This window comes from Salvelinus fontinalis, chromosome 12 (assembly GCF_029448725.1).
Source record: "Salvelinus fontinalis isolate EN_2023a chromosome 12, ASM2944872v1, whole genome shotgun sequence".
NCBI lineage: Eukaryota > Metazoa > Chordata > Actinopteri > Salmoniformes > Salmonidae > Salvelinus > Salvelinus fontinalis.
Window position 1 is genome coordinate 33,303,002 of NC_074676.1, and position 27,367 is coordinate 33,330,368.

General features: G+C 41.7%; 2 protein-coding genes across 3 annotated transcripts in view; both read left to right on the forward strand.

Annotated features, from left to right (window-relative positions):
• LOC129867210 (mucin-2-like) overlaps window positions 1–11,665 on the forward strand; it is a 31,474-nt gene extending 19,809 nt beyond the window's left edge. For both annotated transcript variants that reach the window (XM_055940466.1, XM_055940465.1), the window contains exons 3-4: window positions 7,933–8,058; window positions 9,644–11,665. In XM_055940466.1, coding sequence (XP_055796441.1) covers window positions 7,933–8,058; window positions 9,644–10,869 — 1,352 coding nt within the window. In that variant the 3' untranslated portion in view covers window positions 10,870–11,665. The remainder of the gene's footprint in view (window positions 1–7,932; window positions 8,059–9,643) is intronic.
• Window positions 11,666–13,306: 1,641 nt separating this feature from the next.
• Window positions 13,307–27,367, forward strand: part of LOC129867207 (low-density lipoprotein receptor-related protein 5-like) — a 95,952-nt gene continuing 81,891 nt past the window's right edge. Inside the window, exons 1-2 of the mRNA XM_055940457.1 lie at window positions 13,307–15,966; window positions 27,123–27,323. Of these exons, the coding sequence (XP_055796432.1) occupies window positions 15,882–15,966; window positions 27,123–27,323 (286 nt within the window). The 5' untranslated portion in view covers window positions 13,307–15,881. The remainder of the gene's footprint in view (window positions 15,967–27,122; window positions 27,324–27,367) is intronic.

Below are 27,367 nucleotides of genomic sequence, written 5' to 3' on the forward strand. Positions count from 1 at the left end.
GACTAGAAGCTCAAAAGAGAAACGCGGTCATTTTTTTATTATTTTTGTAAATTTAAATTTGCTGTCATAAATGTTAGCAACACCTCCGCCTTTTGCGGGATGTGTGGGGGATATGGTCACTAGTGTAACCAGGAGGAGAGATCTCATTTAACACAGTAAATTCATCAGGCTTGAGCCATGTTTCAGTGATTAGTTAATTGACTATAACTGCCTTGGAAGTGAGGGATCTAACATTAAGTAACCCTAGTTTGAGATGTGAAATATCACAATCTCTTTCAATAATGACAGGAATGGAGGAGGTTTTTAGTCCAGTGAGATTGCTAAAGCGAACACCGCCATGTTTTGCTCAGACACTGTCTCAATGGGGATAGCTGAGCTGACTGTGCTAGTGGCTGGCTCCACTAAGCTGGCAGGCTGGTTATCTCATTGGGGAGCTAGGGGAGTTAGAGCCCTGTCTCTAAAGTATGTTCATAGATGAGAGCACCCCTCCAGAGAGGATCGAGTCCGTCACTCCTCAGCAGGCCAGGCTTGCTCCTGTTTGTAGGGGAGTCCCAGAAAGAGGGACAATTATCTACAAATTCTTATCTTTTGGGAAGGGAAGTACAAAAGATTTCAACCAGCGATTGAGTTGTGAGACTCTGCTGTAGAGCTCATCACTCCCCCTTACTGGGAGGGGGCCAGAGACAATTACTTGATGCGACACATCTTTCTAGCTGATTTACACGCTGAAGCTATATTGTGCTTGGTGACCTATGACTGTTTCATCCTAACATCGTTAGTGCCAACGTGGATATTAATATCCCTATAGTCACTACGCTCGTCAGTTTTAGCCTTAGCCAGCACCATTTTCAGATTAGCCTGTACGTCGGTAGCCCCGCCCACTTGTAAACAGTGTATGATCGCTGGATGATTCGTTTTTACATCTAATATTGCAGGTAATGGAGTCACCAATGACTAGGGTTTTCAATTTGTCTGAGCTAATGTGGGAGGCTTTGGCGGCTCAGACCCTGTAACGGGTGGAGGAGAGACCTGAGGAGGCTTAGTGGGGAGAACCGGTTAAACGTTTCTGTCGGCTGAATGAGCGACACCGGATGAGCATGCCGACAGCATTTCTTTCCAGAAGTCTTGAGAAAGTTGTCCGGCTGCGGGGACTGTGCGGGGGGATTTATACTACTATCTGTACTTACTGGTGGCACAGATGCTGTTTCATCCTTTCCTACACTGAAATTACCCTTGCCTAACGATTGCATCTGAAGCTGTGCTTGCAACACGGCTATCCTCACCATAAGGCAATAGTTCTCCTGTATATTATGAGTACAGCGACTGCAATTCGATGGCATAGTGTTAATGTTACTACTTAGCTTTTTCGGCTGGTGGTGATCCTGTAGAACCAAGTGTCTAGGGTAAAAAAGTTAAGCGAGGGGGAAACAAAAGATGTTGATAAATGTATTCAAAGTAAAAACCGAAAAGTGTGCAAGATTGCATTTTGGTACATCCAGGTTATATCACAACCGGCCGTGATTGGGAGTCCCATAGGGCGGCGCACAATTGGCCCAGCGTCGTCTGGGTTTGGCCGGTGTAGGCCGTCATTGTAAATATGAATTAGTTCTTAACTGACTTGCCTAGTTAAATAAAAAATTATAAAACACTGGAAGTACATTAAGTTCCAGTGGAACGGTGCGTTTGCCTTCCAGCATTGCGTTTCAGTGCGTGCTGTGTGGTGCGTACGTTGGGTTTATCGAACGTATGCATCAAATTAAATGCATGGACAACTTGACAGAAATAGTAGCAGAAGGTAAATGCTCAACTTTTTTGTTGCACACATATCCAGATGATGCTACGGTCCATTTTACACGATGACACTGCAGGTGTGATCGAGGCATTATGTGCGAGTCAAGTCGGCTACGCATGCCTCTACCTAATGTCAATATACCTTGTCCTTGCTGTTTTGGTTAGTGATTATTGCCTTATTTCACTGTAGAGCCTCTAGCCCTGCTCAATACGTCTTAGCTAACCCTTTAGTTCCACCTCCCACACATGCGGTGACCTCACTTGGTTTAAAGGATGTTTCTAGAGACTATCTCTCATCGTCACTCAATGCATAGGTTTACCTCCACTGTATTCACATCCTACCATACCTTTGTCTGTACATTATACCTGGAATCTATTCTACCGTGCCCAGAAACCTGCTCCTTTTACTCTGTTCTGAACGTACTAGACGACCAGTTCTTATAGCCTTTAGCCATACTCTTATCCTACTCCTCCTCTGTTCTTCTGGTGATGTAGAGGTTAATCCAGGCCCTGCAGTGCCTAGCTCCACTCCCATTCCCCAAGCACTCTCATTTGTTGATTTCTGTAACCGTAAAAGCCTTGGTTTCATGCATGTTAAAATTAGAAGCCTCCTCCCTAAGTTTGTTTTATTCACTGCTTTAGCACACTCTGCCAACCCGGATGTCCTAGCCGTGTCTGAATCCTGGTTTAGGAAGACCACCAAAAACCCTGAAATTTCCATCCCTAACTCTAATATTTTCTGACAAGATAGAACTGCCAAAGGGGTCGGAGTTGCAAGCTACTGCAGAAATGGCCTGCAGAGTTCTCTCTTACTATCCATGTCTGTGCCCAAATAATTTGAGCTTCTACTTTTAAAAATCCACCTTTCCAGAAACAAGTCTCTCACTGTTGCCGCTTGCTATAGACCACCTTTTGCCCAAAGCTGTGCCCTGGACACCATATGTGAATTGATTGCCCCCCATCTATCTTCAGAGCTTGTGCTGTTTGGTGACCTAAACTGGGACATGCTTAACACTCTGGCCATCCTACAATCTAAACTAGATGCCCTTTATCTCACACAAATGATCAATACACCCACCAGGTACAACCCCCAAATCCGTAAACACGGGCACCCTCATAGATATCATATTAACCAACCTGCCCCCTAAATACACCTCTGCTGTCTTCAACCAGGATCTCAGCGATCATTGCCTGCATCCGTAATGGGTCTGCGGTCAAACGACCACCCCCCATCACTGTCAAACGCTACCTAAAACACTTCAGCGAGCAGGCCTTTCTAATCGACCTGGCCCGGGTATCCTGGAAGGATATTGACCTCATTTCATCAGTAGAGGATGCCTAGTTATTCTTTAAAAGTGCTTTCCTCACCATCAGGTCCATATCGAAAAATGGAGAACCGGGAACAGATATAGCCCTTGGTTCACTCCAGACCTGACTGCCCTTGACCAGCACAAAAACATCCTGTGGCGTACTGCGTCAGCATCGAATAGCCCCGGCGATATGCAACTTTTCAGGGAAGTTAGGAACCAATCTACACAGGCAGTTAGGAAAGCAAAGGCTTGCTTTTTAAAACAGAAATTTGCCTCCTGTAGCACAAACTCCCAAAAGTTCTGGGACACTAATGTCCATGGAGAGTAAGAACCTCCTCCCAGCTGCCCACTGCATTGAGGCTAGGAAACACTGTCACCACCAATAAATCCACGATAATTGAGAATGTCAATAAGCACTTTTCTACGGCTGGCCATGCTTTCCACCTGGCTACCCCTAACCCGGTCAACAGCCTTGCACCCCCCACAGCAACTTGCCCAAGCCTTCCCCATTTCCCCTTCACCCAAATCCAGATAGCTGATGTTCTGAAAGAGCTGCAAAATCTGGACCCCTACAAATCCGCTGGTCTAGACAACCTGGACCATCTCTTTCTAAAATTATCCGCCGAAATTGTTGCAGCCCCTATTACTAGCCTGTTCAACCTCTCTTTCGTATCGTCTGAGTTTCCCAAAGATTGGAAAGCTGCCGCGGTCTTGAAAGGGGGAGACACTCTAGACCCAAACTGCTACAGACCTATATCTATCCTACCCTGCCTTTCTAAGGTCTTTGAAAGCCAAGTGAACAAACAGATTACTGACCATTTCGAATCCCACCGTACCTTCTCCACTATGCAATCTGGTTTCCGAGCTGGTCATGGGTGCACCTCAGCCACGCTCAAGGTCCTAAACGATATCTTAACCGCCATCGATAAGAAACAATACTGTGCAGCCGTATTCATTGACCTGGCCAAGGCTTTCGACTCAATCACCACATCCTCATCGGCAGACTCAACAGCCTTGGTTTCTCAAATGACTGCCTCGCTTACGTCTGGCAGTCTCTATGGGGGTGCCACAGGGTTCAGTTCTAGGGCCGACTCTTCTCTGTATACATCAATGATGTCGCTCTTGCTGCTTGTGATTCTCTAAACCACCTCTACGCAGACGACACCATTCTGTATACTTCTGGTGTCTTGTGTTAACTAACCTCCAGACTAGCTTCAATGCCATACAACTCCTTCCATGGCCTCCAGCTGCTCTTAAATGCTAGCAAAACTAAATAAATGCTCTTCAACCGATCGCTGCCCGCACCTGCCCGCCCGTCCAGCATCACTACTCTGGATGGTTCTGACTTAGAATATGTGGACGACTACAAATATATAGGTGTCTGGTTAGACTGTAAACTCTCCTTCCAGACTCACATTAAGCATCTCCAATCCAAACCCTATTTCACAATTTCACAACAAAGCAACCTTCACTCATGCTGCCAAACATACCCTCGTAAAACTGACTATCCTACCGATCCTTGACTTTGGCAATGACATTTACAAAATAGCCTCCAACACTCTACTCAGCAAATTGTATGCAGTCTATCACAGTGCCATCCATTTTGTCACCAAAGCCTCATATACTACCTACCACTGCGACCTGTATGCTCTTGCTGGCTGGCCCTCGCTTCATATTCATCGCCAAACCCACTGGTTCCAGGTCATCTACAAGTCTTTGCTAGGTAAAGCCCTGCCTTATCTCAGCTCACCGGTCATCATAGCAGCACCCTCCCGTATGACGCGCTCCAGCAGGTATATTTTACTGGTCACCCCCAAAGCCAATTCCTCCTTTGGCTGCCTTTCCTTCCAGTTCTCTCCTGCCAATGACTGGAACGAACTGCAAAAATCACTGAAGCTGGAGACTCATATCTCTCTCACTAACTTTACGCACCAGCTGTCAGAGCAGCTCACAGATCACTGCTCCTGTACATAGCCCATCTGTAAATAGCCCATCCAACTACCTCATCCCCATACTGTTATTTATTTATTTATTTTGCACTTTTGCACCCCAGTATCTCTACTTGCACATTCATCTTCTGCACATCTGTCACCCCAGTGTTTAATTGCTATATTGTAATTATTTCGCCACTATGGCCTTACCTCCCTTATCCTACCTCATTTGCACACATTGTATATAGACTTTTTCTACTGTATTATTGACAATGTTTGTTTTTTCCATGTGTAACTCTGTTATTTGTGTCGCTTTGCTTTATCTTGGCCAAGTCGCAGTTGTAAAAAAAAACACAGCGTCATTGTGCAAAATGGTACGCAGCATTATTTGGATATGTGTACAACTAAAGTTAAACATTCACCTTATACAACCAATTCTGTCAAGCCGTATGCATATACAGTTTGATGCATACTTTCGATAAATCCGACGTACGCACAACGCAGAAAGTACTGCAACTGCCTCTGCAACACAAACGCAGCGGCCCATTGGAAATAAATGTGAATGTACTTCTGATGTACCAAAATGACACTGTCGGTGTGATCAAGGCATAAATTCAGGAAAAACTGAAAGTATGCGTCTTACAAAGTTAGAATGTGAAAACTATTTTTATGTCGGAACTCAGAATCAAATAGTCTTCGCAAAAATAACATGGTCACTGTGGTAGTGTTTATTGTGATAGGCGATTTTCCGCATTTATCAAAAGTCCCATCAAGTAGCCTGATTTTCAAATGTGTCCGTGCAAACAGGATTATTAGGGATTATAATACATTTGTGCCAGTAATTTTGTCCATGCCATTTGCCTTTATTTTCTCAATTTACACTTAAGGTTACTAAAATAACATTTGTTCTGCAATGTTGAAAATCAATTTTAAAAAAAAACTATTCTAGAAGAAATAGGGAATTGTTTAATAAAAGTGCAGGGTGCCAATGTATTTGACCGCAACTCTACCTCCCTACTTCTAAACGTTTACCTCTTGGATGAAGTAGGAACACAACTGATATGGGAATAGTCTGTGGAATATCGTCTTTGTTAAAAGCAAAGCCATGTGTTTCTTTTTTTTCTCTTTTTTTTTTTTCTCAAATCACATCTCTGCTAAAGGACATAATTTCAAAGAAGCCATGTGTTTCAGATTTAAGATGAAAGGGATGCTTAGGCCTTGCTGTGTTTATGAGCCTGGCCCTGCTTTGGTGAGTCTTTGTCATGACATGTTCTTTAATTAAATCTTACAATACTTTTGCCGCACAAGGTGCACCACCTGAGTGGTCGGATGCATGCAGCAAGTACATACATATACCCCAGGCAGTTATTATCTTCTTGGGAGGAGTTAGTTGTAAATAGCCCAGCCCTCTTCCAGTTCCACCACATGATCCACTCTAAACAAGCGACAGCTTTTCTGAGAGGCATACGATGCAATGTGGTTTGAGAGTAGTAGGGTATGAAAACAAGGTTGGTATTACCATCTGGAAGCATGTAATGTGTGGTATGACAAAGCGCTATAAATACATAATCATTCAGCATTCCAGCTTAGAGACCTGTATGTTTGGTACACGTCAAGCCCCTAGCATAGGGTGACCCCTAGTAATTGAAGAGGGAGGGGAGTGAGGGGCCCTCTGCAACTTTGATTTTCAAACCCACTGACCCTGCTTTCCCCAACCCTCCACTCTTTTCCCGTCCCATTTGGAACAGCTGCAGAATAATTTAAAACCCAAAGTGTCTGGCCTTCCAATTAGTTTGCCATCACTGACCAGGAATGGCTCTCTAGGCCATTTCACCTGAAGTTTTTAACCACAAAGGACTTTTGATGCCTCAGTGCCTAGCAGCAGCTCTAAAATAAGGCAGGGGAGGAGAGTGACTTGAGGTCACGCAACTAGCTCTGCTATCTCTCACACTGACTCCCTAACGGGACTAGCGCCTCTCCTTCGGTCCAGGCCCAAGTCTGCCTCTGGTCTGAAGATTCACCCCACCTGTTGTCCTCATCAGTAGGTCTGCTCTGAAGTGGGAGAAGAGACACCAGGCGGGCACTGCCGGATGTTGAGGCTGAGGTGTACTGGAGCTACCTCTTCAGTCACTCACAAAGTTTGGCAGGGATCAAAGGAGGTGTAAACAGGCCTGTTTTTCTCCCATCTGTTTCTGTAATGGATCCCAGGTCTCCTGAAAAAGCACTGACAGAGAGGAATGAAATAAAATAAGAGTCACAAAAAAAATTGAGTAAAAACAACCATAGTACTGTGGTGAAAATGTAAGAAATTCCCAGGGCTGATTGTAACTTTTTTTTACAAGGATGGAAAATGTTTGGATAATTTGTTGACCAGCTATTTTTTTGTATAACAAAAAAATATAATAATGTAACCTTTTATTTAACTAGGCAAGTCAGTTAAGAACAAATTCTTATTTACAATGACGGCCTACACCGGCCAAACCCGGACGACGCTGGGCCAATTGTGCCGCCCTATGGGACTCCAAATCACAGCCGGTTGTGATGCAGCCTGGAAAAGAACCAGGGTGTCTGTAGTGACGCCTCAAGCACTGAAATGCAGTGCCTTAGACCGCTGCGCCACTCTGGAGCCCAAAGGTGATGAGGTCGCATATTGATATTGCCTGCATAACAAATGCTTTTGGTTCATGCTGTTCTTCAGCCTGAATTGATTTGATACATGCCAGGAAAATTTACTGAATTCATTTGAGACAAACAGAATGTCATGGTGCCATGAATCTTGCTCACAATGAAGCATGAAGGGGTACAATTTATTTTGAGCAATTACTTATTTGGTGGTGGTTTAATATAAGATTTTGACTGCATGCAAGAATTTCTTTTCATTTGTTGTGTTCATTCCACAGGCTTACTGCATACGACCTGTGATCGTTTTGTCTTTTGGAAAGAGAACTACACCTGCTTTTTCTTGAAGTGTCCCAATGGCACCAACTGCAATGATATCGCCGTCGATGACCTGATAAGGATACAAGGTATACAAATGCTGCAATATTTAAACACCGTTGGTGGAGAATGTTTAAATATGAAAGTGCATGTCTACTCATTGTTAGAAATGTTCAGAATATAACTTCTTATTACCATCAATATAAATATTACACTGAACAAAAATACAAATGCAACATGTAAAGTGCTGGATTCATGAGCTGAAATGAAAGATTCCAGAAATGTTCCATATGCACTAAAAGCATTCTCATTTTGTGCACACATTTGTTTCATCCCTGTTAGTGAGCATTTCTCCTTTACCAAGATAATCCATCAACCTGACAGGTATGGCATATCAAGAAGCTGATTAAACGGCATGATCATTACACAGGTGCACCTTGTGCTGGGGACAATAAAAGGCCACTCTAAAATGTGCAGTTTTGTCACACAACACACTGCCACAGATGTCTCAAGTTTTGAGGGAGTGTGCAATTGGCATGCTGACTGCAGGAATGTCCACCAGAGCTGTTGCCAGAGAACTGAATGTTAATTTCTCTACCATAAATCGTTTGAGATTTTGGCAGTATGTCCAACCGGCCTCACAACCACAGACCAAGTGTAACCAAGCCAGCCCAGGACCTCCACATCCGGATTCTTCACCTGCGGGATCGTCTGAAACCAGCCACCCAGACAACTGATGAAACTGGGTTTGCACAACCAAAGAATTTCTGCACTAACTGTCAAAAACCGTATCGGGTAAGCTCATCTGCGTGCTCGTCATCCTCACCAGGGTCTTGACCTGATTGCAGTTCGGAATCGTAACTGACTTCAGTGGGCAAATGCTCCCATTCGATGGCCACTGGCATGCTGGAGAAGTGTGCTCTTCACGAATGTATTCCGGTTTCAACTGTACCAGGCACGCATTTTTCTGATTTATTTTTCTGCATTTTAGTGATGGCAATTTGTATGCACAGAGATACCGTGAATGAGATACTGAGGCCCATTGTTGTGCCATTCATCTGCCGCCATAACCTCATGTTTCAGCATGATAGTGCACGGCCCCATGTTGCAATGAACTGTACACAATTCCTGGAAACTGAAAATGTCCCAGTTCTTCCATGGCCTGCATACTCACCAGACATGTCACCCATTGAGCATGTTTGTGATGTTCTAGATCGACGTGTACGACAGTGTTCCAGTTCACGCCAATATCCAGCAACTTAACACAGCCATTGAAGAGGAGTGGGATAACATTCCACAGGCCACAATCAACAGCCTGATCAACTCTATGCCCATGAGGCAAATGGTGGTCACACCAGATGCTGACTTTTTTTTTATCCATGCCCCTGCCATTTTTAAGGTCTCTGTGACCAACAGATGCATATCTCTATTCCCAGTCATGTGAAATCCATAGATTATGGCCTAAATTAATTTATTTCAATTGACTGATTTCCTTTTATGAACTGTAACTCTGTAAAATCTTAGAAATTGTTGTTATTTTTGTTCAGTGTAATTGATAAATCTAGTAATGTTATCTTTTGGTTTGTAAATTAACAGTCTATTTTGTGATTGTAATACTTATCATGTAATGCATTTACATTTGTCAGACTTTAAAATCAGTTTTTCTCCCCCCAGATAAAAACATCAGTGGTCTTAAGTGTGAAGCTGGACCTACCACTGGATCTTCAAGTTCCATAACTTCATCAGAAATCTATCAAAACCCCACTGCTCCTGAATTGACAGCCAGCAATAATGCCAATCAAATTACAGACACCTCTGCCCTCAATGAGACTAACTCTACCTTGCATTTTCGTGAGGATAATGGGCAGGCCCCCATCTCCACTGCATTTACTACCATGACTGCAGCACCCATGCCAGCCGCTAAGAATGACACCTTCATTCCCAGTAAGACTGTTAGCAATGCCTCCAGAGGAACTACAGTACCTGACATACCCCTTAAGTCAACAGTCCAAACCTCAGAGACAACCACTTCAGTAAAGCAGGAACCTAGAACTACAACGACTCCCTCAGCCCTGACCTCTCCACCAGCCAATCCACAGATGACGACAACAGCATTATCAACAACAAATACCACTACTATCACCACTGTAGTACCAATAACAGCAATGCTGTTAACTACCACCACCACCACAACACAACCAACTACCACCACCACCACAACACAACCAACTACCACCACCACCACAACACAACCAACTACCACCACCACACAACCAACTACCACCACCACACAACCAACTACCACCACCACACAACCAACTACCACCACAACACAACCAACTACCACCACCACACAACCAACTACCACCACCACACAACCAACTACCACCACAACACAACCAACTACCACCACCACACAACCAACTACCACCACCACACAACCAACTACCACCACCACACAACCAACTACCACCACCACACAACCAACTACCACCACCACACAACCAACTACCACCACCACAACACAACCCACTACCACCACCACCATAGACTCATCTACAGTTGAGGAGAAGAATCCATCACCAACCAGTCCGGAGGTTCCCAGCTCTCAAGCTACCTCCAGAAACGCCATAGTCCCTTCGACCTTCACTGTTGAGGTCAGCACAAAAAGGCTTGACGGAGATACCAACAGAGCCATTATAGACGTTGTTGCCGGGGGGCCTCTGACACGCCAGTTGGTGGACACAAGTACCCTATTGGCTGTCCTGTTGTTTGGCCTCGTCTTCTTCTTGGTTACGGTTGTCCTCTTCCTCACACAGGCCTATGAGAGCTACAGGACAAAAGACTACACCCAGGTGGACTATCTCATCAATGGAATGTATTCTGATTCAGGGGTTTGAAAGTGACAGTTGAGTGTTTGTTTTTCTAATTTCTTTATTGGAACAGGATTAATAACTTGTGAGTTAACAGATTGCCAATTTTGCACCAGCCTTTGCTGTAGTATTGTGTAACTTTTCTGTCTTAATGGTACTCCAGCCAATTTCATATATTTTTTTCAACTACTGTATGTATAAATTGCTCCAGACCTGCTGTGGTTTTATTCAGGCCTTAACCTCTTACGAAGGGCCAAGAAATGCACCTCTTGGTCATTAGGCCAAGGGCCAAAGTATCGCAACAGTGGTTTGTTTATCCTATATTTCTGTGTCTTACATTTCTACGCAGATGCTTCCATCCCCAACCCATAGGACTAAAGACAGATGGTTAAGTACTGTTTTTTTCCTAAGGAATGTCATTTGGATTGTTGTGGGTAAAAGGTTTATTTGTCCGGTGTTTATTATTTTGTTTGTATCCATTGCTTTGTGTATGCATGTCATTTTTCATGCCTTTTTTCTTTGTTCATGACTACCTTATTTCCTTTGTTTACTATTCCTCTCTTTGGATTAAGATTAAATGCCAAATTGATCACTGAAATACATTAACGTTGACGCCAAGGGAATTGTCTAGCCATTACGAAGGAGGAGGAACAGTTTGTATGATGCCCAAAAGAGACTTTCCAAGGCAGAGGAACTTCTGTCAAGGGTGGAAATGGGTATGAAGGCCTGTTATGTGCCAATTTTAAATCTTACTAATGCACTGTTAAATATGGTATTTGCAGTAAAGGGAAAAAAAGTAATAATAAAATATATTTTCCTTTCATTTTTCACAAGATAGTTTGATAAAATGGCAGTAGGGGTAAATCAGCGCTTTAGCAAGATGCATTAGTAGTCTGCTAGTCTTTCAACTGTTGTAAGACTTAAGATTTCTGCAGGCCTATGAACAGTATATGCTGTGTTTCCCAGGCAGGGAGAAATATTGATGTTTATCACAAGGGCATATCAATCAGTCTGGGTGTAATCAAGGTGGTGCACATAAATATCCCACATCTGTAGCCTAGTAATTGCTTCCTGGGAATGTGATGCACATGTAATGTCTGTTGAGAAGGTTTGAAGGTGTGGATTAGGAATTAATTGACAGAAGAAAATGAGAGCAGGGAGGTGGTCCGACATCTTAACAATGCACTCACCAGTGACGCATTTATTTTTTGGGGGGAAACAAAAACTAAAAGGGAAAAACATGGATTCCAATAGTAACATTTAGGAGAAAACAACTTTTGGTACCTCGAGGCAGTTTTTAAATTGTGTTTTTCTGCTGCGTTTCTGCTTAGCTCTCTTCATTCCAGTGCTTTCTAAAAGTCCTTGTTCAGACATCTATTACCTTGGACTTCATCCCTGTTCCGCACACAGTTCTCTTGGGAACTTCCTGGTCCACACAGGCTCTAGTTTCCCATTTCCTGGAATAGTTAGCAATAAAATAACCTTTTTGCTCCTTGCCAAAGAACATTGCATTTAGTAAAAAAATATAACTAACAATTGGTTGCTACAGTATTTGTCATTGACAATTTATCACCCCTCTGCAATTGCCCAATATATTGCTGCCAAGACCTGATATTGATTTTTTTATTTTTTTTATTTCAATGTTACAGAATGTTGTATTTGCTCTGGTTGTGTGTGTTTGCTCCCATTATTGAGCTCTGTCAGATCAGAGACGGCAGGAAATCACAGCCTCCAGGACATGCTATTTCAATATTATCTGCAATATGAATATCTGGTGAGAAGCAGATAGCGAGGGGGTTAGTGGTAAGCTCACTGACATGATGCCTGTATAAGCCTTTTGTTTTGAGAGGTCCTGTTCCACATGGACTTTGTTACACTGTAGTGTGGATATTACTGAGAAAAACAATATTTATAACAAAGAGCAATGATTTTTATTTTTTTGTGGATAAGGCCCAGTGGATCAAAGGGAATGCTGAAGGCTATATGGTGCAGGTGACTATAAAGGCAGGTTTCATTATGGCATATTTATCTGGGCTGGGAATGGTTGCCTGCCTCACTCATACACAGAGGGACATCTGCTTCTACTTTTCCCCCTTTCGAGTTCATGCCAGTTGGAGAACCTTAGCATTCAACCCGAGGAGTGCTTTTTCTGCCAGGACTATGGTTTAATCCTCAGTGTTTACAATGCCTGGTGTCTTGTGAAAGAATGAAGGGCAAATTGTATATCATAAAAGTACCTTTTCTGTTATTGTATATTATAGAGAACATGAGTAGAGACCAAGTGTGCCATTGTTTAAAATGTCTTCTTTTTTTTTAACATCCTGCGGCTTCAGACACAGTATCAAATCAGTAAATTGTCCGGGTGGCCATTGTTGCGTGGATGTCCCTCAAATCCTAGTATTTCTAATATGGCTCTTCACAAAATCAGAACAATTATATTTCCGTTCGATAACGTTCTAAATAAAGATACCACTTTTTCTTTTAATTGTTTAGCAATCTTATGGCTTGGGGTTAGAAGCTGTTAAGGAGCCTTTTGGTCATAAACTTGGTGCTCCGGTACCGCTTGTTGTGCAGTAGCAGAGAGAGAAGTGTATGACTTGGGTGACTGGAGTCTTTGACAATTTTTTGGGGCCTTCCTCTGACACCGCCTAGTATATAGGTCCTGGATGTCAGGAAGCTTGGCCCCAGTGATGTATTGGGCCGTACGCACGACCCTCTGTAGTGCCTTACGGTCAGAGGCCGAGCAGTTGCTATACCAGGCAGTGATGCAACCAGTCATGCAACCAGGACCCATGCCAAATCTTTTCAGTCTCCTGGGGGGGAAAGGTGTGGTCGTGCCCTCTTCACGGCTGTCTTGGTGTGTTTGGACCATGATAGTTTGTTGGTGATGTAGACACCAAAGAATTTAACTCTCGACCCGCTCCACTTCAGCGCCGTTGATGTTAATGGGGGCCTGTTCGGCCCTCCTTTTCCTATAGTCCACGATCAGCTCCTTTGTCTTGCTAACATTGAGGGAAAGGTTGTTGTCCTGGCACCACGAGGCCAGATCTCTGACCTCCCTATAGTCAGTCTCATTGTTGTCGGTGATCAGGCCTACCACTGTTGTGTCGTCAGCAAACTTAATGATGGTGTTGGAGTTGTGCTTGGCCACATAGTCGTGGGTGAACAGGGAGTACAGGAGGGGACTAGGCACGCACCCCTGAGGGGCCCCAGTGTTGAGGATCAGTGTGGCAGATGTGTTGTTGCCTACCCTTACCACTTGGGGGCGGCCCATCAGGAAGTCCAGGATCCAGTTGCAGAGGGAGGTGTTTAGTCCCAGGGTCCATAGCTTAGTGATGAGCTTTGTGGGCACTACGGTGTTGAACGTGGAGCTGTAGTCAATTAACAGCATTCTCACACAGGTGTTCCTTTTGTCCAGGTGGGAAAGGGCAGTGTGGAGTGCGATTTGAGATTGTGTGATCTGTTGGGGCAGTATGCGAATTGGAGTGGGTTTAGGGTTTCCGGGCATGGTGGTGTTGTGAGCCATGACCATCCTTTCAAAGCACTTCATGGCTACCGACGTGAATTCTGCGGGGCAGTAATCATTTAGGTAGGTTACCTTTGAATTCTTGGGCACAGAGACAATGGTGGTCTGTTTGAAACATGTAGGTATTATAGACTCGGTCAGGGAGAGATTGAAAATGTCAGTGAAGACATTATGGGCTAAGTGTAGTGTCAGCAAGGCAAATCAAAGTGCAACACTCGTTTGGAGACTGATATTGTTAGGTAATATATTTATATTATTTCACCTTTATTTAACCAGGTAGGCTAGTTGAGAACAAGCTCTCATTTAGAACTGCGACCTGGCCAAGACGAAGCAAAGCAGTGTGACACAAACAACACAGTTACAGATGGAATAAACAAACATACAGTCAATAACACAATAGAAAAAGTCTATATACAGTGTGAGGTAAGGCAAAAGAGGTAAGGCAATAAATAGGCCACAGTGGTGAAATAATTACAATATAGCAATTAAACTCTGGAGTGATAGATGTGCAGAATAGGTGAAGCTAAAAAAATAAAGGGTTATGCATGCCAAATATCCTCTCGGTAGATGGAGTAAAGCCTACATGGTCATTTGTTGTAAGGAAGTGTACACCCCTATAGCCTATCCTTATTGAGAAGCGGATGTTAGTCTTCCGATAAATCATCCTGCACTGGACCAAAAAGGACTAAATTTGTCACTGTTTTCACATCCACTGTAGCCGACACAATATATTTATGAAGTCAAAATGATTCTCACTAAGTTATTTTTGTGTTTTTAGGCTAAGAAGAAATCATTTCAATATTTACTCCTTAATATAAATCAATATTTGACAGTATATCAATCTAGTTTGTGACAGAACACTACATGGCCAAGAGTATGTGGACACTAACATTTTTTTATATTTTTATATATATAATGTATATTTATTGTACCTGTGAGATTATTTTATTTAACATTTATTTAACTAGGCAAGTCAGTTAACAAATTCTTATTTACAATGATGGCCTACCCTGGTCCAACCCTAACCCGGACAACACCTGGCCAATTGTGTGCCGCCCTATGGGACTCCCAATCATGGCTGGTTGTGATACAGCCCGGAATCGAGCCAGGGTCTGTAGTGACGCTTCTCGCACTGAGATGCAGTGCCTTAGACCGCTACGCCACTCGGGACCCTTATAGCATCTATTTTTTTAATAGAAAATATGAATGTAGCAATGATCTTGTCATTGAATGCTTTGGAATTCAATGAGTCTAAATTAATTTGTGACATTAGATATGTGCTTTATTTTAAAAAGGTGCAACTGTAATTTAAAAACTATAAAGTGAAACACCGCGGGCATAAAATAATCGTATGTCTAGTGACGTCGTCCTTTTCCCGCTGTCATTCCCGTATGTGCCTCCACGATGAGGGCAGGCAGGCGGGAGTAGCGTTCCAACAAAAGTATCGACCAAGACAGTCGCTCGGATTTTAACTTTATTTTGCACAAATAACCAGAAGAATGGAGTCGGAGTTATGGAATTAAAGCTACGAGCAATTGCAATGGACGTTTTTCTCGTGGAATTACTGTTTTATAGTAGCTTGCTCTCTCTAGTTAATGGTAAGTAGCGATTTTTATTGTTCGGACTTTGCTCCGAGCTTACAAAGTTTTGTTTTTTAGAAAACACTGGGAAGCAATGTGGCTTTAGTTACGTGAATGTGTCTCGCTAGAGGTCGGTAGTTATAATAGCTATAATTAAGTTATCCATTTGTGTTTTAAAGTTAAATTGGCATGTATTTTCGTATTTTATTTAAATATACGTTTTAGCCTTTTCTTTACAAGTTGAATACTCACTCCATGGCAAGGCTATCGCAGGAGCTCACTCAAGTCTAAACTTTCTCGCGTTTTCAATTGATCAGAAGAGTGACACTTCAAAATAGGAAATGTGACTTTATTTAGCCCAACTTTACTTCATTCTTGCGACGGACAGCAAACGTTCATTTTAGAGCCTACACTCCGAGGCCTCAATGCACTGCGATTGATCGCCGGTGTCGGGTGTCATAAGGACACCCTTTCTGCTTGAAAGTGTGCAAGGTTTGTGGAAAGGAACGACGTTATTTCTCTGATTCTTTCCACACACTTTGTTTTGGAGTAGCAAAATATAGGCCTACAGAATGTCCCAATGAGATAGGTGAGACAGTCTTAATGTGCACAAATATTTCTGAATACAAATATACATTTTAGTTATTTTGTAAGATTTAAACCACTAACAAAATGCATAACAAACCTTACACCAATTACATTCCATATCTAATACAAGTCTACAAGTGGGACGAGGTCTATAGAGTTCCTGGTTATTTTGGTGGATCTTTTGTCTACTACACTGTTATAGGTCCCATACAAATATTGTATGCACTGTTAGACCGCTGTTTCAAAAAGGTTGACTATGGATGAGTTTGCACTATAGATGAATGGACTGTATGGATACAATTAGTTAATCCTTGATCAAATACCTAGGCCGGCTATGTCTAGGAATAAATAAATCAAGTATTTCTGTATGCAGTGTACTTGCATGATTAGGCCTGCACATCAAGTGCAGTAGACAACAATTTCCAAAAGTTGGAGAGGTTGAAATAGACAATCTTTTTTGGTTTTATGGCCATTCTTCTTTCAAGTTGAAAATGGCAGATTAGGACTTCTCTTTAAAGCCCACAATGAATTTATTGATCCATTTTCCTGGCATTGATTTGGGTGAATTATCATATCGAGTGTGTTATCATGAAATACTCTCTTTCGCCAACTCGGATGAATGAACTGTTAATTTAGTTACACCCATGTGTCACTGCTACGGTATAAGCAGTATGTATCAACCTGAGAGAGAATCTCAGTGTGTGACTTAGACAGAATTTAGGGAGGGGGTGAGCGGATGTAATACACACTCACAGGCTAAAACACAAAACAAGTGTCATTAAACACCAGTCAAGCCAAACACCCAGTGCTGTGTGTAGAGAGATGCCCTATATTGTGCTGTGACTTGTATCAATCACTGTTTATTAAAAAATAAGACCATATATATGATTTATAAAAGTTTTATTAAACACTCACATCTCACATTACACATACCAGGTAAGATTCAGCCCTTAGATCACTTCAGTGTTCAACATTAAAAAAATAAGTTGGACCATGTTATGTAATTGTGTTGCTTTCTTGCGACTGCATATCATCAATAATCAAGCCTTTCATACCTACGCTATTTATCCAATAGATCTGAGTTTTGGCTACTTTTAAAATAAAGCATTGCAGTGTATGGAAAAATTAGCTTGTCTTGCGGTGTGGATGTTATTTAATTCCATGGGTGAAGAATGTATGCCTATGGATTAAATAGTTTTTTTTTTTTCACTTTTGAAATAGAAGTAGGTTATTGGGGTCATTTCATCTGGGGATTTAGAGAGGAAGTTTAGTGGAAGTCTACTCAGTAGCAGGCTGTCTTGATTTCCCCTGGCTCTCCCACACTCCTTTCCCCAACACCTAGGCCTACTCTTCCTCTGTCCTCTGTCCTCAACCCCACACACCCAGACACTGCACAGCGCTGATAAGGCTTTAGAGTCAGGGAACTGTTGGTCTTCCTTCCAACCAAAACAAGAAAAGAAGAGTTAGGGAATCACTTCTCAGGCTGGGCACCGTGCTAGAGCAATGGAGGCTTTCTGCCTTATCTTTCAGGACGCTCCTGAATACATCAATGATGTTCCTCTTGCTGCTGGTGATTCTCTGATCAATCGCAGAACAACAGCAAAGGACCCTGTGAAGATGCTGGAGGAAACGGGTACAAAAGTATCTATATCCACAGTAAAACGAGTCCTATATCGACATAACCTGAAAGGCCGCTCAGCAAGGAAGAAGCCACTGCTCCAAAACCGCCATTAAAAAAGCCAGACTATGCTTTGCAACTGCACATGGGTACAAAAATTGTACTTTTTGGAGAAATGGCCTCTGGTCTGATGAAACAAAAATAGAACTGTTTGGCCATAAGGACCATCGTTATGTTTGGAGGAAAAAGGGGGAGGCTTGCAAGCCCGAAGAACACCATCCCAACCGTGAAGCATGGGGTTGGCAGCATCATGTTGTGGGGTGCTTTGCTGCAGGAGGGACTGGTGCACTTCACAAAATAGATGGCATCACGAGGGAGGGAAATTATGTGGATATATTGAAGCAACATCTCAAGACATCAGTCAGGAAGTTAAAGCTTGGTTGCAAATGGGTCTTCCAAATGGACAATGACCCCAAGCATACTTCCAAAGTTCGGGCAAAATGGCTTAAGGACAACAAAGTCAAGCTATTGGAGTGGCCATCACAAAGCCCTGACCTCAGTCCCATAGAACATTTGTGGGTAGAACTGAAAAAGTGTGTGCAATCAAGGAGGCCTACAAACCTGACGGTTACACCAACTCTGTCTGGAGGAATGGGCCAAAAGTCACCCGACTTATTGTGGGAAGCTTGTGGAAGGCTACCGGACACGTTTGACCCAAGTTAAACAATTTAAAGGCAATCCTACCAAATACTAATTGAGTGTATGTAAACTTATTACTCACTGGGAATGTGATGAAAGAAATAAAAGCTGAAATAAATCATTCTCTCGACTATTATTCTGACTAACTGACCTAACATAGGGAATTTTTACTAGGATTAAATGTCAGGAATTGTGAAAAACTGAGTTTAAATGTATTTGGCTAAGGTGACTTCAACTGTATCTGTTTGGGCTTCTTGCAGTCAATTTATTATTTGTAGTTATGTTCCGGCCTGCCGACCATCCGCTCAAGAAAAGAAAGTCCCCCGGGTGAATCTATTTGATGATCCCTGTTCTAGTGTATATAGAGTTGATGATTCCCTCACCGGTTAGACTTAGATGTTAGTGCTGAGTTAAGCTACAGCCTTATTAGCTACAACACCAAATGAAAATATGGCCCATAGGCTGTTTGTTTCCATGTATATATTAGCTGGATAATCCTGCTGGTGGAGCCACTTGAACATGATGATGGTAAAATAAGGAACCACATTCTTCTGAGTGAATGATCGTGCCCAGAGGCCAGTCATGGATGTTTAGGAAAGAGCTGGCATTGTTTCTTGTAGTGAGACTGGCTTCTCCTTGGCCCTGCCTCTTGGGTTGTGGCAGAGACAGAGTGCGACTACTTGCAGCATGTGGAGTGGACAGGCCTGGCTGCTGCCTCTGCTCTGTTCTCATAAAAAGATCAGCTGTTGTGGAGAGATTGATTTTTGTAATCCCCGCTGTTCTGTATCCACTGGGGGCTGAGGTGTCAAGAATCCTCACTGATGGCTTTCATTGGTGTCTCCCTGGGCCTCCACATTCTGCTGTCTTTTTAGGAATGCCTTTGGATTACCAGTGCTGCATATTTATTTTCAACACGCCAATACACACAACCACTTAGGACTTCTTCTACACTACATCCTTGAGATCTCATAAGAAGCATGTAGGCTACTTGTTGTATGCCAAGTGTTGACTATGCCTATTTTCTAGAGGCAGCGTTTCTGTGATTGTGGCATTTCTAGAGCATAGGCCTAGTTCTCCTGTACCTTTTTTAGGGAGGGATACTGTGTTCATTGTGTTCTTATGTTCCTCTGTAGGTCTCACTTATCCTCTTTCAGTTTTGACCTATGAACCTGTGATTCAGGTAAGAAAGGAAAGAGGCACACATGGCCTTATGGTAGAGTTAGGCTATGACTTGTGGCTTTACATCAAACATCAAATTGTAGCGAAATGCTTGTGCTTCTAGTTCAGACAGTGCAGCAATATCTAACAAATGATCTAACAATTCCACAACAACTACCTAATACACACAAATCTAAGTAAAGGAATGGAATAAGAATATATATATACATATAAATATATGGATGAGCAATGACAGAGCGGCGTAGGCAAGATGCAATAGATGGTATGAAAATACAGTATGTACATGAGATGAGTAATGCAAGATATGTAAACATTATTAAAGTGACTAGTGATCCATTTGTTAAAGTGGCCAATGATTTCAAATCTGTATTTAGGTAACAACCTCTGTGTTAGTGATGTCTGTTTAACAGTCTGATGGCCTTGTTATATGAGCTGTTTTTCAGTCTCTCTGTCCCAGCTTTGATGCACCTGTACTGACCTCGCCTTCTGGATGGTAGAGTTGTGAACAGGCAGTGGCTCGGGTGGTTGTTGTCCTTGATATTTTTGGCCTTGCTGTGACATCGGGTGTAGTAGGTGACCTGGAGGGCATGTAGTTTGCCCCCGGTGATGCGTTGTGCAGACAGCACCACCCTCTGGAGAGCCTTGCGGTTGTGAGCGGTGCAGTTGCCATACTAGGTGGTGATACAGCTTGACAGGATGCTCTCAATTTTGCATCTGTAAAAGTTTGAGGGTTTTTAAGACACATTTCTTCAGCCTCCTAAGGTTGAAGAGGCGCTGTTGTGCCTTCACCACACTGTCTGTGTGGGTGGACCATTTCAGTTTGTCCGTGATGTGTATGCCGAGGAACTTAACTTTCCACCTTCTCCACTGCTGTCCTGTCGATGTGGATAGGGGGGTGTTCCCTCTGCTGTTCCCTCGCGCCATTTCGAGCATGTTGATTTTGTCCACCCACACCAGACGCGATCAGGACACGCAGGTTGAAATATCAAAACAAACTCTGAAACAATTATATTAATTTGGGAACAGGTCGAAAAGCATTCAACATTTCAATTTAGCTAGCTAGCTTGCTGTTGCTAGTTAATTTGTCCTGGGATTTAACATTGGGTTGTTATTTTACCTGAAATGCACAAGGTCCTCTACTCAAACAATTAATCCACAGATAAAAGGGTAAAAGTTTGTTTCTAGTAATCTCTCCTCCTTCAGGCTTCTTCTTCTTTGGACTTTATATGGCGGTTGAAGCTGCACTACTTGCAGCGATTGTATAACATGTATGTGTACATTTATTTAGCAACACTTGTGCACGTGACACGAGCGGTGTGGTCAGTATGTCAAGCTTCTTCTCCCTCGTTCTTCACAAGTACCTGTATGATAGCAGTCTTCTCAGTGTCTCTCTCACTGTCTAGCAGGTGCACCACACTACAAAGACATATGGTATGTGTTTGTGGAATCCAGATGTTATGCCGCAATAAAATCATGGTCTAAACAAGGTTATGTTGGACATTGAAGCCTATGTATGGGGAGGGTAGAAACTAAAGTTTTTAACTTTTAAAATGTGTAGCTCATCTGTTCATTTGACTCCCAACCCTTTTGTAGTCTAGAATGAGGAGTCGTGTTCTGTGGATGTGTAGATAGACGGGCAGTACATTGTGATTAGTCTGGGTTTTTACCCTGTTCAGGGGATGAAGTCCTAATAAGCAGCAGACTGGCTGGCTCTACCATGTTAAAATCGGATGTCCATGCCAGCTTCACAAATCCAACATGGCCTATGATTAGAAGGTCACAGGTATGGACCTAAGGGGATTGAAGCAAGTGGTTATACCCCAGAGAAAGTTTGAGAATTTTTCTGGGCGCCTTTTTATGTAAAATACAAACATTGCTGACTAGGCTAATTGTTTGCTTATGGGCAATTCCATGGTAACGTAATTATGCTTTTACTCAGATTTTTGTATGCCAAGCAAAAAACATTGATTTCAAAGTTTAACAAACCATACAACTCTATGCACAAGGGCTACTTTGATCAATTTACAAAGACAATTTCACAAAACATTTATTGGAAGAACTGTGCAGATGCAAAGTTTGATAACATAATCACGGTAAAATCTCCCTCAGTTTTTTTTATGCGACCACGTCCAAAAACTCTTAAAAATGTCTGCTCTGAATTAGGATTCAGTGATGTCTGCAGGAAGTATGGGCTGTCAGCTATGACATGACACCTTGAGTTTTAAAACATCTATTTTGGTTGTTAAACTACAATAGGTGAAGTGTATTTACATCCAGTAACGGAAATACGGTAATGGAATTACATCATGGGTCCCTGATCTGTGCTGTACATAAATGTCTAATTTATGAATATCATTCTCTTCATGGTGATGTATCCTGAATAGGTACACAAAGGTTGAAATGTGCATTATCCTTCTTTTGCCTATTTGGGTATTATTCTACACCCGGGCTATTATTGTAATCGGCTCCGCCCCCAAAACAAGATATGTACTGTACTAGAGGTCGACCGATTAATCGGAATGGCCGATTTCAAGTTTTCATAACAATCAGAAATCGGTATTTTTGGGCGCCGATTTGCCTATTTTTTTATTTATTTAAAAAATGTTTTTTTACACCTTTATTAAATCTTTATTTAACTAGGCAAGTCAGTTAAGAACACATTCTTATTTTCAATGATGGCCTAGGAACGAGGCAGAACGACAGGTTTTTAACCTTGTCAGCTCGGGGGATCCAATCTTGAAACCTACAGTTAACTAGTCCAATGCTCTAACACTGATTACATTGCACTCCACGAGGAGCCTGCCTGTGCCCCGAATGCAGTAAGCTAAGGTAAATTGCTAGTTAGCATTAAACTTATCTTATAATAAACTATCAATCAATGACTGTCATTGCTCCAATGTGTACTTAACCATAAACATCAATGCCTTTCTTAAAATCAATACACAAGTATATATTTTTAAACCTGCATATTTAGCTAAAATAAATCCAGGTTAGCAGGCATTATTAACCAGGTGAAATTGTGTCATTTCTCTTGCGTTCATTGCATGCAGACTTAGGGTATATGCAACCGTTTGGGCCGCCCGGCTCTTTGCGAACTAATTTGCCAGAATTTTACGTAATTGTGACATAACATTGAAGGTTGTGCAATGTAACAGGAATATTTAGACTCATGGATGCCACCCGTTAGATAAAATACAGAACGGAATAAACGTTTTGTTTTCGAGGTGATAGTTTCCGGATTAGTCAAAGGTATATGGTTTAGAGAGAAATAGTCGACGCGTTATAATTCCTGTAATAACTTGTGGCTGAATTTGAAAGGGGTTCCTTCGTTATTTTACCGTTCATGTCTTCCATAGAGAATGTCTTGATCTACTTCAAATAAGGTCTGTGTTTCGTGCAGGCTTAAACCGCCTCGACGTTTTGATACCAGTGTAAATCTCACTAGGATAACGTAACGTTTGTCAACGTATTTTCATAAATTCACTCTACAAAAAAAATGATCTTCGCTTATATTTAGCCAATATTGATCAGAGTTACCTTGTCCTATGGATATCTACACAGTTATAAAATTGGCAAGGTGGTGTAAGCCTACACGAAACACAGACCTTATTTTAAGTGAATCTAAAAAATATCCTATGGAATAAATGAAGGAACCGCTTTTCAGATTCTGCTCGAAGGTGTCATGGGAATTATGACCTGCACTTTGGTCGTCAATTCTTACCATGCCCATTATTAAAATAGGATTTCCTGCATATAGAAATGACAGTTTTTGTTTTCAACATTCATCACAGGTAACTTAAACTCTATTTTTATTCAAACAGTTGAGAGTATTTGTCTCCTAAGCAGACTCTTCAGTATCATTGTCACTTCAGAGCTGTGTGTGTGTGTGTGTATATTTATGTATTATATTAAGTTAAAATAAAAGTGTTCATTGTTCATTCAGTATTGTTGCAATTGTCATTATTACAAAAATGTGTGTGTATGATATTTTTTTTTTATAAAATAAATTTGCCGATTTAATCGGTATCTGCTTTTTTGTCCTCCAATAATCGGTATCGGTATCGGCGTTGAAAAATCATAATCGGTCGACCTCTATACTGTACATTATACTGTACTCTGACCACCAGATGACAAAATAACTTATGGGTTGAACATAACTGTATGGCAGTGGAAGGGAGTACAGTAGGAGGTGACTCAACTGGTTTGTGACTACGATGATTTCCCATTGTAGCCAATTCAATTGCATTAATTCCATTACCAATTTTGTTAACAGCATTAAGTTTTAATCACTTCATCATTCATAAACAATATTGATATCATTAACACTACCTAATTGGTAGGTCTACCCTTTACTTGTTACTTCTGTCAACTTTCATAATCCTCCCTGATCATTAGTAAGAGAAATTAGAAAATATCTTAGATATGTGGGTTTTTGGTAACACAATTACAATGTATGGTAATGTTTCTTAAACTTACAGAAGGCAATTTCCAAAACAAAATGTGTTGATATTAGTTGGCATGGGTCTTTACTTCAACATTGTGGTTTGATATATTTCTTCTGCATTTTAACACCATTTTTTCTGGTAGATTTTTTACCAGAATTCAAAGACTTTGCTTATTCCTAATTTTTTTGATGGAAAATGGTAAAAAAAAATATGAGCCTCTGTCACGATCGTCAAAGGGACTGAGTGAGGACCAACATGCAGCGCGTGGAAAGTACATCTTCTTTATTAACGAAAGAAGACGAAAACGAAACAAACACTATACAAACTACAAAAACAACAAAACAGACGAGCGTGAAGCTATACAAACAGAAGTGCTGACACTAAACACTCTGACATAGACAATTCCCCACAAACAGCTAAAGCCTATGGTTGCCTTAAATATGGCTCCCAATCAGAGACAACAATAACCAGCTGTCTCTAATTGAGACCCAATTCAGGCAACCATAGACTTTCCTAGAACCTACACTCAACCATAGACACAGCTAGACACATTCACTCAACACAAACCCATACACTACACCCAACACCCCCTTTACCATATAACCACCCAAAACCGACAAAACACAAACATTCCCCATGTCACACCCTGACCTAACTAAAATAATAAAGAAAACAAAGAATACTAAGGCCAGGGCGTGACAGCCTTTAAAATAAAATTGACTCTCTTAGTTTTCATTTGACACCTACATTGCTACTGTCAGGGTTTCCGCTAGGAAAATGTGGCGCCGGACAATATGACCAGAAAGATTTAAAAATTTACTGGCCATTTGAGAAATTTCCCGGACCCATATCCATTGCTCAGAATGACAGAAATCCCATTTAGATTATGGTAATGCATCTTAACAGAACGTGCAACTCCTGTTCCGTATGTGACCAAGATGAAAATCTCTGTTATACATTTTGAAAGAGGTGGAATCTAAAGATGCAACAACTAGGATGGGTTGCTAATATGACTAGGATTGTGCCTTTTGGCTTCTGCACAACATGAAAGAAAAAGGAAACCGCACACTGCTCTTGATAGTATCACTGGTCTTTAATAAGAAAAGAATTCACAAAAGCTCTGGCGAAGGCCGTGAGGCCGATACGTAAGCTTATTAAAGACTAGTGATACTATCAAGAGCAGTGTGCGGTTTCCTTTTTCTTTCATCTTGTTCAATTGTTGCCATGCACCTGCAAATAAGATTGCTCAGATGTGCGAGTGCCTTTTGAATTTTGGCTTCTGCACAACAAAGAAAGTTGATATGAAAACCAACAAAACAGGAGAGAAATGTTATAGTGGTGGGGCCAATAGGGAAGTAAATGGAAATACATTTGCCCAAATTATATAATTAGTCCTGTCTATACAGAAATAAAGGAAATCATTCAAAATGCATGAATTAGCCACAAAGGAATCAAGGATCATTAGCTTCTTTTAAAAAAAAGATTGCTGTGGGATGTTTCGACTCACATTTCTTTAGCTGCCAATGGAACACGGTATATCAATGTGTCCATATGGCAGAGGCTGGTGATCTTCCATTAGTTGACTTTTAACTTTAAGATTTTTATCATTTTAATTCCGATTTTTATGATTAACCATGTGACAATGATTTTGAGAAACAAAAACGTGCTGATAGCCTTTTGCCTTCACTTCAATGTTGAATGGAATACGGGCTTCAATTACCAGTTAAAAAAAGAAATACAATTTTAGCTATTTTTAATCATGCACCAAAACGTTTTTTTTTTAACACGCGATTGCATTTAGAATTGTTGCGCAATGAATGGGCTTATAAAAGCACGTTTTACTACAGCAGGAGAAATCCCACTCAAAATAGGCTCTGTATGCTGTCTGCGTGTGATAGTTGTGTTGGATAAATAAGATACATGATGACTAACAAAAATACACACAAATAACCTATCAACTGATAAGCATGACTGTCAAATGTATTTCCATCGATGAATAAAAAGCATTATCTTGCTATGGGATTAATTTTCTGCTGGTCATTTTGTCCGGAAACAATTTGTTAGTTCAGTAATAGTGAAAAAAAGGAAAAAGCTGCCAGTTGCCAGCCAACGGAAACCCTGGCTACTATGAACTTCACATGTTGATGCGCATGGGTCCTTTTAGATGGAAATACTTTTAGGCCAAGTACAGATCTTTATGCTCTTTAACAAAAGTCTATTCAAGTGGCAGAGAGTTGACACCATAAGGTTTCTATTACTATGCCACTCAGTCTTATTCATATATTAAACTGATGTCGAATAGCATTGGAGTAACTGTCCCAGTGAGGCGCTGTGCTGTGGTGGAAACCAATGATGGCTCTTGTCTGGTGTCTTGGTGCTTAGTTACCTGGCATGCTGGTAAACCACAGCGTGGCACACCAACCCGCAGCCCTCTCTCCTCTTTTCTCTGCAGTCATTGTGTCAGCACTGTCTGCATGTGATGACATCAGTCTGTGTGCATCCATAAATGTAACTAACATGAACTGTCATGGAATTCTCTGCTTAGTTACTTTTCAACCTTGGTAGGTGGCTGTACTAAATGAGAATAGGGTATATGGCTGTGTACCTTTTCTTTAATGTAATGTATTTCTTCTCATTTTCCTCAGGATCCCCCTTGCTGCTGTTTGCCAACCGGCGGGATGTGAGGCTGGTGGATGTGGAGATGGGAAGGCCAGAGTCAGCAGTGGTGGTCAGTGATCTGGAGGATGCTGCTGCTGTGGACTTCCTCTACTCTGAAGGACTCATCTTCTGGACCGATGTCAGCGAGGAGGCCATCAAGCAAACCTACTACAATCAGTCCACCGGCTGTAAGCTTCACACTGCTACATCCAAGTTAGGGACTGTTCTTATG